This window comes from Callospermophilus lateralis, chromosome 9 (assembly GCF_048772815.1).
Source record: "Callospermophilus lateralis isolate mCalLat2 chromosome 9, mCalLat2.hap1, whole genome shotgun sequence".
Taxonomy (NCBI): Eukaryota; Metazoa; Chordata; class Mammalia; order Rodentia; family Sciuridae; genus Callospermophilus; species Callospermophilus lateralis.
The window spans coordinates 4485531-4502962 of NC_135313.1; the positions used below are offsets into that span (position 1 = coordinate 4485531).

At 49.1% G+C, this 17432-nt stretch overlaps 1 protein-coding gene across 7 annotated transcripts in view; it reads right to left on the reverse strand.

Annotated features, from left to right (window-relative positions):
- Agap1 (ArfGAP with GTPase domain, ankyrin repeat and PH domain 1) overlaps nt 1–17432 on the reverse strand; it is a 492018-nt gene that overhangs the window by 167270 nt on the left and 307316 nt on the right. For all 7 annotated transcript variants that reach the window (XM_076866821.2, XM_076866820.2, XM_076866822.2 and 4 more), the window contains one exon: nt 4262–4430. In XM_076866821.2, coding sequence (XP_076722936.1) covers nt 4262–4430 — 169 coding nt within the window. The remainder of the gene's footprint in view (nt 1–4261; nt 4431–17432) is intronic.

A 17432-nucleotide genomic window follows, 5' to 3' on the forward strand; every position in this document is an offset into this window, starting at 1 on the left:
CCGTGTGCTTCTCTTCTGACTCTGCCACCCCCATGGGGTGGTAGGCTCCCAGGGGACAGGCTTTTCCTGCCCCCTCCCCACAATGTCCAGAGAATTAATGAGGGTTGACCATGCAGCAGACTCAATAATAATGGAAAATCAAAGACACAAGAGGCAAAGCAAAAAGATATCCAGATCATTAAACAGGTTGGTAGAACTTGAGGTCAACGTTGATACATAGTTAGGAATTGTAACATTTGAATTGGGAATGCTTCATTGTAATATAACTATTCTGCAAAATCAAGAGAAGCATCCAAACAGATACTTCAACTAACAGGAGTTTGGTAAGGTGGATGAATTCACAAAATGCAAAAACAGCAGCTCCCTTATATCTCACCAATTAGATGATATAATAGACTTCCCCCTCGCAATGCACCAGAAGTGATAAATGAACAGAATGCATTAATGAGACCAGACAAGATCTAAATGAAGGAAAACACCAAACTTTACTGGGGAGTGAAAAACAAATTTGAGTGGACCAGGTAAGAACTGTGTTCCATGATAAGAAACTCAGCATAGGGAAGATGACGTCCCTCTGCACCTGACTGACAGCCAAACAGCAAGGCCAACTAAGGTCGGCATGGGGGGATTTGGTGGCGGGAGAGAGGTTTGAAGTTCATTAAAAAATAAATAAACAAACAGGTAACAGTGGCCAAGAAAAACTCAGGGGTAAAGGAGAAGCTGTAATTCTACCAGACGGGAATGTAGCCATGAAGCCAAAACAACCTGGCAAATGGAGCCAAGGCAAGGCAACCTGCAACCGTGGGTCCCGCGGAGTGGACTCCAGGGGCCAGAAGCGGGTATTAGCAAAGGTTCAGCTGCACAATGAGGACATGCAGGCTCATCAGAGAGGGGACGACTGGCAACCTACTGCTACTTCCTGTCACACACATGGATCCACACAAGTCAAAGGTAGACTGGAGACTAATCATATTTTGGAACAAGGGAACAAAACAATAATAAAACTGTAAACTTGGATGTGCACATCTATCAACTGGGAAATGATTTCAGACTTATTAAAGTTTTCTATACAGTTTAAAATGGAAACCTACAAGTATAAGACTTATGATTTTCGTTATATAGAAACAAAGGGGGGAAAATCTCTATATGGAAGTAAGACCATAACATTTACAAAGCAAATAATAAACTGGGGAGCTATTTGAAAAATATATTATAAACTATTAATATCCTAAATATAAAAAGAGTCTGACACATCAATAAGAAAAAGTCAGGTACCTAGTGAAAAAATGGCAAAGGATAAATTTAAATGACTGCAGGAAACACGGGTGGCCATGGAGCATGCAAGAGGCTCAGTCTCACTCCCACCCAAGCAATCCGGAGACAGCAAGAGCTACTGTGATTGGATCAGCCTAGATGATGTATGATGCCCAACAGGAGCACCAGCCAGTACACGAGGTGGCATGGCGCTGGCCGTTGGATGGGCGGCACTGTGTGTGACTCTTTCTGGAGGTTCACGTGGAACCATGTGAGTAGTGCTGCCCTCTGATGGGGTCACTCTACTCATGGCGTTTGCTCTCCAGCAATAACAAGTGTCAGGTATCATTTTGCAGATTAAGGTTCAGCAGGTCTGTGCATGCCAGGCCCACGCGGGTGCCGCCGGCACCAGAAGGGAAGGCACACGACGCTGATCCAGGTCAGCAACACCAAGATCAGACAGTGGGGGAAAAAGCACAGGAAGCACAAAGGTGGCCGGCCTCTCCAGCTGACCCAGAAGCCCCAAAGAGCCAAGAAGCAGCATTCCAAGGAGTGGAGGGCAGAGGGTGACAGGAGTGGCCCAGGAAGGCCGTGGCGAAGGGCTCCAGGCCCACGCTGGCCGAGAGCTGCGCCACCTCAGTGCGGTGCCGCTTTACCGCAGATTCAACTTGCTGTGCTGGAATCCCCACGCAGAGAGCGTGAGCGTGTTATGAATGATTTCAGATACAGGGAGCTCATTTTCCAAGAGTAATTTAGAGTATGTGAAATCTCAAATCGTAATGCTTTAATTTCTTAAGCAAGAAAGAAGGTATCATTTTGCAGATTAAGGTTCAGTTTAGGAGGTCGATGTAAATTAAAACGCCACAATGTTTTAATGAAGTCCCTGCCTCCTCCGGGAGGGCTGATGCCACCCCAAGCTGAGGGGCGTGGCCAGAGGAGGGATCCTCATCCTGCCCAAACCCTCGCACTTGCCCGACACCAGGGTCTCATGGAGAATGAGACTGGGCCTTGGGACTGCCTTCTGGAAACACCTCCTATCCGTGAAGGAGGGTGACATCCCCCACCCCACGGAGGTGGTATGGTGTGTGTGGCCGTTTGCATTTTTATTTATGATGAAAACATTTAATTTTCCTTAGGACAGTGGATTTCAGCACAAGGTGCTCCAGGCTCAAGCCTGAGACGCTCAAGGTCCCCATCTTACCCATTCCACACCTCTCCGCTCCTCAGGGCTGCTCCCTTGTTCTGTGTACCCAGATTCCTGTCCCTGGTCCCACTCCAACACAGACGTCGTGAGCAGGAGGCCCTGGCTCACCTCCTGGCCTGCCGTGCGGGCTGCAGCTGTTTTGTCTCTCCCCCGTATGAGGGTGAGGATCTCTAGGGTGGGGATCATGTCTTACCGACTGTGCCACTGGGGCGGAGGACAGCGGCAGGGACCCGTCAGCAGCTCGGAAAGTGGCTCTACCTGGCCATCTGTAATGTGAACACACTTCCAGGTACCAAGCCGCATGCCACTCACACACGCAAGTTTTGCTCATTAAGAAAGAGAACATGACAGGTCACAATTCATCTAGCAGGTGTTTCTGCACCTTGTCAGAAAACTTCCCATAAAGTTTTTTTTTTTTTTTAAATAGAGGAGACTGGATTGACATCTGTGGACTTGAATAAATACATGGATAGATGTCACGTGGTCAGATGGGAGGTGAAATGGCTGGCCACACGGGGGCCAGGGCTCCCCGGACAGCACAACAGCTCCCACCCGGCGCTGGTGCTCGGGGGGCACTCCTGGCAGGTGGACGCCTTGCGACGTGAGGAGTGGCGGGGTGTTCTACTCGCTGTACAACCCTTTTCCTCCCTGCCCTTCTTCCCTCTCTTCCCACCCAGTCACACACCACCCCAAAAAGGGAACTCTCACGGACATTTTGGGAGAAAGGTCAGCAGGTCACAGGAAGCCACGTGGAACCACCTGCTGGCCTTTCTGGAGGAAGTCAGCTTCAGCCTGATGCATAGCAATAGCGTCTTCCCGTTGTCCCTCGCCCTGTGGCTCCCCATGTGCTCCCTGGCCTGGCATTGCTCTCTGTCCCTCAGTGACCTGCACAAGGCCCCTGGCTCTGTGAGGCGGAGCCCAGGTGGGCTGCCCCCAATTCTGATTCCTGCTTACCATCCCCTTCAACCACCCAGGTCGTTCACACCACCCTGCAGTCGGCACCATCCCTCCCTGGGAGCACCAAGCGTCTCGGACGGGCAACGCGGCATCCTTACAGAGCAGCCCTAGGCTGGAAACTGCTGTTTGGGGAAGAACTGGCTGGAGGAGGGAGAGAAGAAAGGGACCTTTGCTGGAGGAAACCATGAGGTTCCACGTGCTGAAGGTGCCTGAGTGCGTCCCTGGAGGACTCAGGGGCCCTCACCCCTTGCGGTCATCAGCAGTCACAGGAAGGTGGAGGCCACCATGCGGTCGTTGGCACAGATTCCGAAATAAAACCCACAATGGCACGGAGGGCTTGCACCTGCTCCCCGAGGCCAGGAACAGGCAAACACACTGAATCTTGAGAAGACACCAACTCTCTACAACCCTCAATGAAAAAGGAAGATTCCTCTTTAAAAGAGAATCAGGAGAAGGCACGTGGCAGTAGAGGATGACCGATGGTAGGTAAAACAAACTGGAGAGGACCGAAATCTAGGTAGGCCACGTGTTTCCTTAAACATTGCCCCAAAAGTTTTTCTGCTTTTGTCCACAGAGTTACCAGACTGGCTGATCCTTGATACTTTATTGATTAGTTCTGCTCCTTTGAAGGACAGCCCTTAGGTACCAATTCCGATCACCGGATGCTTGGTTTGTGCTGTGGACACTGCGGCATTCAGAGCCCAGGGGCACAGGGAAAGTGATCAGCCCCTGTCCACACCTAGGGCTAACGACTCCACTGGGCCTCAGGAGCCCAACCTGCCCACCAGCCACACCGTCTGTCATCGCTGTCCCTCTTGGTTTCTCAGGTGTCTGTGGTGAGCTTACCTGAATTTGGTGAGATGTGTAAACTGCTCATGTCCTTGGACAGGCCATTGGTTTTGGGGCTGGAGATGGGCGCGCAGGCCGACGTGGCTCGGGGTGGCCTCTTCCCTGGGACTTTCACAGTGGTTCTCAGAAGATCAATCTCTTTACCGTGAACATTCTGCATGTAATCCTGTTCAAAATGTTAAACACCCAAGAGAGATTAAAAAGAGGACCTCTACAATCTAGGACATGAGGTTCTATCAGACGACAGGAGCTATAATCCCATGACCCTGCCACTGTGGAAAGCATCTTCAAAATAATGAGGTTTTCATCTGTCTGGTGTGGGCGCGCCACCATCCCCTTTCAACCCAGGCTTTGCATCTGTGTCCTGAGCTCCCCCAGCACCAGAAACACAGAGTGACCTGGTAGTTGCTTCCCTCATGTTGGAAGTACACACACAAACTCCTATTTTTAAAACTTATTATTAGGTGGCACATTAGGGACCTGGATTCATCCTATAAATTCCTGGAAATATTTTCTGGACTCTGGCAGTTATTTCCTGATCCTTTCTGCCTCAGCCGAGAATACTGTTCAACTTCCAGGGAGACTGGCTGCGTGGAGGGAGTCCAGGAAAGCTGCGTGCACAGCTGGAGGGCTTAATCGGGGGCAGGGAGGCAGGAGCTGAAGGACCAGTGGGTTCGTGGAAGGACAGGAGGAACCTGATGTTCAGAGCATGTGCATCACTTGGTCCCTGAGTTCTGGGCTTCTCCCAGAAGTCCACCTGCCATACTCAGAAAGGCTTCTGCCCTCTGGACGGTGGAGGCAAGAGACCTACAGTCATCAGAGGGGAGCCTAGGAAAACGGGGAGCTCTCTGTGCAGTCACTAACACCTCACTGTGGAGCAGAACACCCCGGAGAAGCAGGTGATGGGTGGGGAGGCAGAAGGTAGAAAGGCAACCGCTCTGGTTTGGTAACTGTCCCCCAAAGACTGACATGTCATAAAGACTGACACTCACCCCATTTCCCAGTAGTACCCCAATGTGTGGTACTACTGGGAAATGGGGAGACTTTAGGAGGCAGGGCCTAGTGGGAGGCAGTTAGGCCAGTGGGGGTGTGTCCTCAGAGGGGACACACCCAGGACCCCTCCTGTCCCGCCCTTTGTTTCCACGAGGTGAGGAGGTGAGCAGGCACCCTCTGCCACACACTCGTGCCATGCTGTTCTGACAGGACCAAGCAACCACGGGCCACGCCCTGAAACCCTGAGCCAGAATGACCTTCTCTTCTTGTAAGTCGACTATCTCAGGTGTACTTTGTGAGAGTAAGGGAAAGCTGACTAAAGCCGCAACCAAGAGGCAGGGTGGAGGGTCTGTTGGTGAATCAGGGTTCACTATTGTCAACGAGGCACTATTATCATTATTATTTTTGATATGGGAATGAGCTGAGCTTCCTGGTGGACAGAATATTTCAAGCCCTCTGGACACATTAACTGAATCACGCATTATGGGACGACACAGACTAAGTCGCCCTTAGGTAAGTGATACTTCAAGTGTTTCGAGACTAAGCCGGAAGAAGGAGTAAACATCTTTCTCTGGCAGATTCTTGGAGGATTCCTCTTAGATTCGTGTTCATTATCTGTGACTAAGGTCAGGTGAGTGTAACTTTAGAACTGCCAGACAATCCTGAGTCTGGCTGGGAAAGTGAGCTGATGGCCATGGCTTCCCACACGAGGTTGACCCACGTGGAAGAAAACCAGACAGCAGCAGAGCACCGGGGAGGAGGCCTCCGCCAGTCCAGGGGAGTCAGGTAGACAGGGGGACACCGATCAAGGCAGGGGCCAAGAGAAGGCTCCTTGGCTCCAGGGAAAGGGGCCAGTGACTTCCACCTCAGCTGCAGAATGATGTCCATGGTCAGCAGGTGGAGGGGTGGAGGAGCCTGATTTGTCGACATGCAGGAAGCTTGCTCACTGGAGGGATGGTGTGACAGTGACCAAGAGGCCAAGATTCCAGCCTGGGGACAGGCAGGTAAGCATGGGTCCAGGACGCAGGTGAGCAGAGCTGCCCTCTCACCACCCAACAGCGAGCGGGAGGGGTGGCTGGGGAGTCACCAGTGCAGACCGTTCTGCAATTGAGGGGGAACAAAACAGACTCCAGGAAAAGGTGGTGGGTTCCCCGAGGAGGAGGGTGGGAACCCCATGAGTGAGGGGAGAGGCTCAGAGGGGAGGTACAGAATTCTGCAGGTGCTCGGGTAGCAGACCTGCAGGGCCCTGGCGACTTCCCGCAGACAGACCACAGACGGCCGACTCTCAGTCCAGGACACAAGCTCCAAAACTGAGGCCAGGACCAGGAGGACCAACGTGACTGCAGACCATGGGGAGGGGTCAAAAGCTGTCCCCAGTGCGGCCGGGCCTTCCTCAGCAGAGGGTCAGATACCCAGAGAAGGTGCTGGAGTGCACACCTCTGACACCAGCCCAGGTGGGGCAAACAGCGGAGGCAGGGGCCACCTGACGTCCTCAGGGCAGGCCAGCAGGGGTCCACAACTGCCCCCCTGGAGAGGGGAGGTGGAGGAGGGAAAGCAGAAGGTTGTCTCCAGGCTGGGAATCACAAGCCACTGAGAGAAGACCCACATCAAAGACAAGAAGCCAGACTCCCCCGAATGTAATTGACTATGAGAAAAGATGTGGTTAGGAAAGGATGTGGAAAGACGGGGGAAAATGTTGTTATTGTTCAATCAGATTGACAGCCAACGAAGGCTGGGAGAAATGCAGGGGCTCAGAAATGCTGACAGAGCTCAGCGTGGAGGAGGGCCAAGGAAACGCCCGCCGGTGGAGAGGGTGAGCCTTGGTTGGCGCAGGTCATTTAAAAGAATGGTTGTTCCCATACATCTTAACTGACTTCCTTTAACATCCGCCCCAAATACGCAACTCCAAGTTTCAAAACCAAAGTTAATGCTTGTAAATAATGGAATTCCTTCTTGCATAGTTACTCCTTTAAAAATATCAACTTGCTATAACTTTCTCCTTTAATGCCAATTCTTAACAAATTAAAATACAATAACAGGAGTGTAATTGAGCATTTATTGCTTATGAGCTCTAAAATGAGGCTAATCAGAGAGTGACTAAGCCTCAGCGTGGGCTCTTTTAATAGGCATGTTTTAACATACAATAACCAGGATATTTTATTTAAAATTATTATAGAAATGTACAGTGTGTCTGCTCTCTGGATTTGAACGTGGCAAGGGAAGACATTTATCTTCAGCTCAGCATGGGCTAGGGTCTGTGTTCTCGCCTGAGTTAGGCGCTGAAACTTCAGACGGACTGGCTCTAGACTATCAGAATATCAATTTGACAACTACTTTACTTCAAGCCACTAAAAAAAATGCTAAGTGTTTACAAGGTACAACTCCCCCGAAGGCCTCCAAGCTGGTGCTTCGTAAACAGTGGGAATGCGAGGGCACAGGGGTCTGTGGCTTCTAGATTCTCCCAAGGGAAAGCGCACTCGGTTTTCTACTTTGGAAAGAATTCACCCTTTTCATCTTTCCCCAGCGTGGCCCTTGAGCAACAGGAGCTGCAGCCACTAAACAATGTTGTATCCTCAGAGGCAGGACACAGAGTGCCTTCCTAGGTCTGGGGTAGGGAACTCGCTGGGTAAAATAGAGCTGGATTTTGATATGCAAATGTCGCAGATACTACCCTGTGCAACTAACCCTGTTCCTTGTAGAAAATGCTGATCGAAGATAAAAGGGGAAAGATCCCTTTAACAAGGCATGAGGGTAATTCAAAGCCAAGTACTTTTAAACAGCACTTAACAAGTCCCTGGGGCCCACTCAAGAGCCAGGCCCCCCAGAGGTGCCATCTCCTGCCCCTCAACAGCTTGAAAAAGTAGTAATTGCAAACCTATTTGCATTTTTCTTCTCAAGTTGTCCATGCTCATCATGTGGATTATTTTTTCCAAGCAAGCGCCTGAGCAAAGGGACCCGTTCTGAGCGTGCCAACAGCTCCGTAACGGTGCCTGCCGTCCCCTGCACCCTGCCCCCGCACCTTTGCCATCCCTTGTTTTTTACATTTCGCTCCTAATTATGTTGCATCTATTGCCGTACACTTAATTAGCTGCATTAATGTGATTTCTTTTCACATAGTCAAGCAATTAAGAGCTATGATTGAGTTTCATTCAATTAGCCTCAACAAACATGCTAATTGATGTCCCAGATGCAAATGAGGTGCAATGAGAGAAACCTGCTAGCAATTGAGAGCCATGTCAGAGACCCGGAGCTTTCAGCTTGCTGACAGAAGCACAGCTTAACGCGGCTCCCGCCTTCTGTGGAGCTGCCATAGGAGAAGGATGTGGGGCCATTAGCGCCTCCGTGTACCAGATCACTCCTGATACGGAGAATTAATTGATTCGCTTCTGTACAGTGTTGTCCTAAAAATTCGCAGTTACGTGTTCCCAGGACTGGGAGGTCATCCACTGGGACACGGGTGCCTCAGCGCGCGGAGCGGTGCAAAGTCCTCATCGACATTCGGTAACGAGACCACCAGAAAGACACAGGAGACTCTCCCCAACCACACACCACCACCGGCGGTCCTGCAGCCCTCCGTGCGTGATGGCCTATTCAGTTCTCAGTAAATGGGGAGTTCATCTTCGTCAGCTCTGGGGCATCTGGCACTTGAGTTAAGCTCAAAACACAGCAATCCATCAATAGTCCCTAAAAATATCTTAGTATATTGATTCTCACTGCCTCAAATCCGGAGGTTACCTTTGGCTGTCTGGAGAAGGATGGTTTGCTGATGTATTCATAGAGGTACCAAAAGCAGTTAGCAAGATCTTGAAGCTAAACTGAAATGCATAAACCATCTGCCTGGCATCTCAAAACCAGACCTTCAGAAAAATGCACAAGGCTTTGAAAATCTGACAGCTCAAATTCTACTTGCTTTAAATACAGATAATGTAATCAACACACTCCATTTTATCTCTGCTTTTTTAAAGAATTAAGACTCTTATAATTAAATGATAATGGACAAAATAAAGCAAATTTTGGTTCCAGTCAAGTTTTCCCAACATATTCTAGTTTCTAATGATACATGTATTCATAAATTTAGTCTTTTTTTTTTTTTTTTTGGTATTGGAAATTGAATCCAGGGGCACTTTATCACCGAGTCCCTAGCCCTTCTCAGTTTTTATTTTGAGACAGGGTCTCACTAAGTTGCTGAAGGTCTCATTAAGTTACTGAAACTGGCTTTGAACTTGTGATCCTCCTCCCCAGTGGCTGGGATTACAGATGTGCACTACTGGACCCATCTGAAATTAATATTTTATAATGATATATGATACTTTAAGTTAGGTAACTCTTCAGGCATACTGAAATTTATTTTTTTTTAACATAACCAACTGAGTTTTTCCTTAATTTAGCTTAGTAATCCTTATTATATGAGCCCTGACAGTCTATCAGGAATTCACTGCAATTTTCAAAATAATCCTAAGGCATTATTGCCTTTGTATCACTGTGTAGAAATCTGGTTTATTTGTTCTAATTAGTTATACATGACAGTAGAATATATTTTGACATATCTTACATAAATGGAGCATAACTCTCATTGTTCTGGTTATACGTGGTTTATGCAATCACATATGCACGTAGGGTAATAATTAATGTCGGATTCCCTCTACTACTATTCCAACCCCAAGCCACCTCCCCTCACTTCAGACCCCTCTGTCTGATCCAAAGTAGATCCCCCCTCCTTGTGAATCAGCATCTTCAATATCAAACATTTGGCTTTTGGTTCTTTGGGTTTGGCTTATTTTGCTTAGTATAATATTCTCCAGTTCCATCCATTTACCAGCAAATGCCATAATTTTATTCTTCTTTAAGGCTGAATAATATTCCATTGTGTATATGTACCACAATTTCTTTATCCATTCATCTGTTGTAGGATACTTAGGCTAGTTCCATAGTTCAGCTATGGTGAATTGGGCTGCTATAAACATTGATGTGGCTGTGCCACTGTAATATGCTGATTATAAGTCTTTGGGTATAAACCTAGGAGTGGGATAACTGGGTCAAATGGGGGTTCCATTGAGTTTTCTAAGGAATCTCCATACTGCTTAGAAATCTGCTTTGATGGTGCAGAAGGGATGGGGTAAGAGTCCGGTGCCTGAGTGTGAACCAGGCAGTGGTCCCACAGGGCGCTAGTAGGCATGAGAGTATTATTCGCTGTCCTGCTAAGGACAAATACTCTCACTTAAAAATGTCCCTAATAATAAACCCAAAGCAGCTACTCCTTATTTTCAAGATTTCAGCCCCAGAGCACATGTGTCCTTGGTCTCCCGAGTGCGGGCCCAGGAGGTGTGTGTGAAGACCTGCGGGGACTGAACGCTGGTGGGTGCCTCCCAGGGAGGCACACTGCAGTCCTTCCGAGGTGCCAGCTGAACTAGCCACTTTTTTTGGTGGAACAAAATTTTAACCTGAAAGAACAACTTTGCCACACATAGACTAACTACAGTGATCCAGTCTCGGTATCTGGTAGATTTTTTCTTTAAAAACTAACCAACTGAGCCTTTCACAGAAAACGGATGACAGTGCGAGTGGCCAAGGATGAAACCTGAACTCTCTGGCAAAACATGAGAATGTAAAAACTTGTATCTCTCAGAAGGAGCTCGACACCTTCCAACATTCCTGACAGCATTGGTGGGGAAATGGATGAATATTCTGTTTGGATATTAAAGGATGAAAAGTGTCGACATTTGTAAATACGCACATTTCATTTTGAAAGAATCATTTTGTTGGAAATGACCTATGAGAGGCATCCCGTGTGTGGATACGACCAAGAAAGATGGAAGGAAGAGTTAGGGATGAGGTTTCAGATCCCAGGCCGTGGACCTGGTGTTAAGACACTGTGAGCCGTGAAGCTCAGGTCTGTCAGAACACTTTCCCCGTTCCTACCACCTATCTGTGTGAGTACAGACGTGCTTCACACACGGGACCAAAGCAGCACAATGCAAGGGACTGACGCAGAGAACCCAGCTCCCAGCCTAAGCTGTCTAAGGACAGCAAGTCTACACGGGTGGAACCTTGGGTGCTCTGTGTGACCAGGTAAGAGCACCAAGCTGGACACTGCAGATGGTGGACAAGCGTTCCACATTTCCCCGTCTTTTCCTGGAGGAGAAAAAGTGACTCGATTCTCCCTGTTTTCACTGCACTTCATGAATGTCCGGGTTCTGAAAGGAGGCAGTAGTTCATTAAGTTCTATTTTTAAAGTCTTACTTCTGGGGAAAAAAAAAAAAAGGAAAAAACCTATGTAAGAGAAGCCATTGTTAGAGGCCCTGCTGCTCTCAAACTCCATTTAACATGATTTTCAAAGGAGACTAATCCATAAAGACATATATAGTGCCATCCATTCAAAAAGATCAAGCAAATGCTCAGTCCCACACGTATGAATAATAAACAATGGCCTCATACATAGTCACACTCCTAAAAATACCATGAAAATACTGTAAAACTGGGAAGAATCTTCTGGCCACATCCTTTCAGATCACATAACTCAAAAAAGACAATTTCTCCTTCTCTCCAAAGGATCCTGGCCACAATAGCCAGGTAGGAGGTGGCTTCAAAGTGACAAAATTCTATGAGAAATAATTTTGTTTCCCAAGACAGCCAACAGGATTCCAGTGCTTCTGTTTCAAAACTGCCCTGGTGAAGACCAAGGCTCCAAAGTGCCAGTGGGCGCGACCCGTGGCCGTGCAGGGGGAAGGCTCCTGGCCCAGCAGACGTCTCGTGCCCGTGACTGAGGCAGAGGCAGCCGTGGGGAGACTTGATTCTTAGTTTAAGTGCTTCACCGAGTCTGAGCAACGATGTCATGCGTGGTGAGAGGCGAGCCGTCGTGGGGCTCCACGGTGCAAGTGTCCTGTGTCACAGCGGGCTCCCCACCGTGGCTGGGGCAGACTTCTGCATTCGTGGGCTGCTGGTGCCCAGCCAGCGTCTGTCCAGGGGGACAGGTTATTATAATATAAATCAAAATAGCAGAAAATCCCAAGCTGAATGGTGGATATACCTTCTGCTCCTCGACCGTATCTGTCATGACTGACCTGCTCCAGCGGCGTCACACCGCAAGAAAGGTTTTCTCATTTGGGGTTAAATTGAATATGACCCAGCTGTAACCCATGCGTGCTCCAACAGCCTAACTGCATCGGGTGCGAGGCCGGCGGCCTTCAGTACGGCAGGCACGAGTCACTCCAGCTCGGCAAACTTCCAGGAGCGGCCCCTGCCCCTTTGCTAGCCCTGGGTTTCGGTATTTACCTGCAGCCTGAAGTGGCTGGACCCTTGGCCTACCTTGGTGACTGAGTTACACAGAAACATGCATCATGATGGATATTAGGTCAGGCTGAGTGTCTTGAAAACTTCAGGTTTCTTGGGATTCATTTGCTGGAATATTTAGCACTGAAACAAACTACGAACTTGGAAGATGACAGAGCCTGAAAAACTCCCACTTCAGCCTTAGCCCATCACAAATGTTAAAGTGCCTGTGACTTTACAAAGTCCACCTACCCTATTTTGGGGTCACCTCCTCCTATGTGCTTCTGGGCACGGCTTTCCCAGGAGCCACCGTCTCCCCAGTGGAGCTTCACGGCACCTTACATCACACCACCAGTGACCACAACCTTCTGACTTCGTAACTGAGATCATCTTCTGCGGCTCTGCTGGGTGCATCCTGGTCAGGGCCCGGCCTCTGGTCTGGGCCAGGTGCCCAGCCCTAGCTCCACTTCCTCCTCAGGGGCTCGCCAGGGACATGTCTTCCACCATTCTGTCTCCCCGAGGCTCGTCTTTATAAACAGTTCCTGCCTCATGGGATTGTTGTGAGACTGAGTGAGACAGTACACCAAGTGTTTAAAACAGTGCCCACGTCCTCAATAAGTGTTAGCCCTCACTACTCATCTGATGAAAATACTGAAACATTTCCCCTCTGACTTGGGTGGCTATTTCTTGGCTGAAGATGTTATTCCCAACTGCAGGTAGCAACTCTGACCTGGCAAGCCACTGGGGGTGACTTTCAAAGTGACTCTTCACTCGGTAGCATGGGGGGTTAAAAAACCTTCCCCTGCAAACACGTGACATTCCCTACTTTTTTTTCCCCTTCCTTTTTTTTTCTTTCTTTTTTTTTTTTTTTTTTGTGGGGGAGGCATGTGTATAGTAGTCAGACATTTTTATTGCAAAATGCCGTCTGGAAAAGATGCAAAACAAAATTGCTAAAATGCAAGGGAAAAAACTAAGGGGGAAAAACAAAAGGCCCCTTGCCTTTGCTTATTGAGTTCAAAGGCATAACATGCAGCACCCTGCAGCAAATGGGAAGCTACACTAATTTTAAAGCCATAAAACGCTATCAAGTGCCCTGCGGGGCAGGACTACTCTGAAGCTAGTGGCACCTAAATAAGACATGGTTCATTTACTTCGCAGCTTAGCCTAATGTAATCATCAGCGGATTCTTAGCCTAGAGTTGTAACAGGCAAATAGCCCAAGCAGAGGCGGCCCTCCCAGCCATCGAGGGGGCTGCAGCTAGATTGCTGTTGATTAGAAAATTTTTCAGTTTTGACAAGCACTTAATGAACATAAATCGCACCTTGATTGGTTTCCATTTGGGGCCACAGGCACACCTGAGAAGGAGCAGGCCTCTCCAGCTCCACCCCTCCTACCTCGCGAGACCCCAGCAACAAGCCGGCAATCAGGTTATGAGCCATAGAAGAAAATATTTATAAAATACAATAATGAAATTCAATTTCTTAGGAGAAGTGAAAGAACATTTCCTTGCTACCCCCCACGGCCACCCTCTCCCGCAGGGCCCTTGGTGGTGACTCACTGTCACAGAGGAAAACAGAAGGTTTTGATTTATTTACCTTTTGCAAGACTCTCTGGCCACAATTTGTAACACTAAAAAGGCTGAAAATGGAAAACAAAATAGTACAAATTGGGTACAAAGGATGGCCGGCACTATGTGACACATCACGCTGACGGTGACAGGACTGTCTCAGGACTCCACTGGAAGCTTGCAGCTTCCGTCCCCAGCCAGGCTGCCGAATCTGCAGTATATTTACAGAAACCTGCTTATCCACACATATGCCCTATTTCCTCACCTTCCTTCAAAAAGCAAGAAGGCAGAGTGTTTCACCCCAGGACATAGCTGGGCAGGGTCTGGTCGTTGCGTGGTTTAACTGTGACAGGGATCCGACATTCTGTCCAGTCTTGCCCTCCTTACGCTCTCTACGAACATCAAGACGTCTGCAACAGTGCGGCTGCCCTTTGGCCATTTCTTAAAATCCCAAACACTTTCTGAACTCTGGGGACTATGTAAAATTAACAAGGAATTCCTTAGGCAAAAACAAGAATGTGATCAGGGATCTGACTTGTGGTGTGTGTGCGCAACAGGATGGAGCTCTTCCGTAGCTGCTTCTACAGATATTGCTGAGGTGGGGGGGGGGGGCAGGCACACACCTGTGATCCCAGCAGCTCAGGAGGCCGAGGCAGGAGGATTTCTAGTTCAAAGCCAGCCTCAGAAACTTAGTGAGGCCCTAAGTAACTTAATGAGACTCTGTCTCTAAATTAGAAAAAAAAAAAAAAAAAAAGTAAAAATGGGCCGGGGATATGGCTCGGTGGTTAAGTACCCCTAGGTGCAATCCCCAGTAATAAATGAGAAGAAAAAAAATTACAGATGTTTTCCTGAAAATATTTTTGCTATCAGGGCAGTATCATTTCACAGCCTGGGAAATACTGACACATGAGGGAAAAGAGTTACATATTCTCCCAATCAAGTTAGATGAATGACACAAATATTTCCTAGGTCAGCCAAAGCCCAGGCAGGAAGTGTTTGGGTTGGGGGATCCCATGTGGCCACAGGGTTGTTGGGAGGTCGTTTTTAGGCCATATGGATTCCTGGTCATCGCTTGGTTACTGAACCCCACAATTCACTATATTCATGGCTGGGTCCAGCAAACGTCCCAGTGGTTCCTCTCAACCGGTGACCTGGTAAAGCTGGGTGGCTTTAAAACCCAGCTGTCCCCTATAGTCCTCCCACAGTGTGTCTATTAGGACTCAAGCTCCCAAGAGGCATCTGAGCACACACAGCCACGCACATCCACAGCACTACTCCCAGTAACCAAGAAGGAGAAGCCCCGGGAGCGGTGGAGCACGCCTATCATCCCAGCGGGAGGCCGAGTCGGGAGGATGGCAAGTTCCAAGCCAGCCTCAGCTAAAGGCGAGGTGCTAAGCAACTCAGTGAGGCCCTGACTCTAAATAAAACACAAAATAGGACTGGGGATGTGGCTCAGTGGTACAGTGGCGGTGGATTCAATCCCCAGTACCCCTCCCCACAAAAGAAAACAAAACACCAAGAGGGAGAAGCAACATGGCTGGCATCCTGTGGGTGAATGGACCACAAATGTGATCTACCCATTCAACAGGATGTATTCAGCCCTGAAAAAAGGAGAAAACCCTGACCGGCCACAACATGGATTGAACCCTGAGGACATTATGCCAAGTGAGACCGCCAGTCACCAAGAGAACTACTGTGTGACTCTATTTATATACATCCCAGGGCAGTCAAATGCAGAGGGACAGAGAGCAGACTGCGGCTGAGAGGAGGGGGTGGGAATCAGTGTGCACTGGGTATGGCGTTTCAGTTTTGCAGCATGAACCAGATCTGGAGATTAGGGGTATACTCAACACTCAACTGGACATTTAGAAAATGATTAAGATGGCAAATTTTGTTATATGTATTTTACAATTAAAAAGTAACACGAAAATTCCCACCAGCTCCTCTCCCACCACAAATCCCTTCTTCAACCACAGCAAATGAAGCTCCTATATGGCTGTGACATTTTTCTATGACTTTTAAGCCCCACAGGCTCCATTCCTTTCTCATGGCTTCAGGGACTTTAGGCCTAAAAACTGGAGAACAGGCCAAGCATGTGGGTTAACTGCATCCTCCTCATCCATCCATCCACCTGTCCATCTATGCATCCACCCATCTATCCATCCATCTACCCATCACCCATCCATCTACTCATTCACTCATCCATCCACTCATCCGTCCACCCACCCACCTACTCATCCACCTGCCCACCCCCTACCTACTCATCCATCAATCCGTCTGCCCACTAATTATCTTTTAACCCATGCATCTGTCCAGTCCCAGGGATGCACTAGTGACAGAATCTACAAGGTACTCTATTCTCCAGGAGCTCCCAATCTTGGGCCTTGAGAAATGCCAAGAGAACAGGAAGAAATGTCCCCAGGGAACAAGGTGAAGGCCCAGCTGGCAGGTCCACAGAAGGTGGAGGGCAGTTCTCAGGCGGGGCACTTAAGACTGGATTGGAAAGATGAGCCGGCATCTGTCTGTCAAGGAGCAGAGCAGGAAGGGGCGTTCCCAGCAGGGACAACGGCGTTTGTGAAGACCTGAGGCCCGAGGACTCGGCAGCTGCTGGAGTCGGGAGAAGCCGAGAGCTGGAGGAAGGGCGAGAGGGGACTCCTGAGAGGTAGGTGGGGCAGGAGCAGGTCAGGCCTGGTCATCTTCTCCACCATGGACACATGGGAAGAAATAAAGAGGAAAATGAATAACCGCTGATGGCTGTTGATGGAAAATGTCCACAGCAGGGGGCCGTGCCAGCTGGACTGAGCAGGAAGGGCAGAGGGCAAGAAAGTCGGGAGACCGCCTCTGCAAGTGTGAGCTCTGGAGTCCTCCTGGATGAATTCCCAGGAAAGAAAGGAGGAGAAGGCAAGACGTTGGATGGCAGGAAAAGAGCCGGCAAAACAATCATGGAATAAATGGCCTTGATAAACTTGGTGACATGCCTGTCCACCCGAGTCCCAGAGCTCCACGTGCTGTTCCAGAGGCCACCGTGGAGGCGGTGGAGCAGCAGCAGGATCTGAAACCACAACTGTGGGTCCCAGTCCCGCACGCGCAGCCTGCACAGACACAGTGGCTTAAAGGGGAGCTGGGGCAACGGCTGGAGATCAGGCAGGGGCGGGGGGGGGGAGAGGCAGGACGCACCTCCACTCGCTCCTCTGTGGAAAACAACTGAGGCTGTGCCCGGGGCTCTGCAGGCACGGGAGTGGGTCCTACGTGAATGTACACTTCACATCAACCACCTGTTGGGGCTGCAGCAATCCCACCGTGGTGGAGTCAGCTTTCCGTCACTGTGACACATACCTG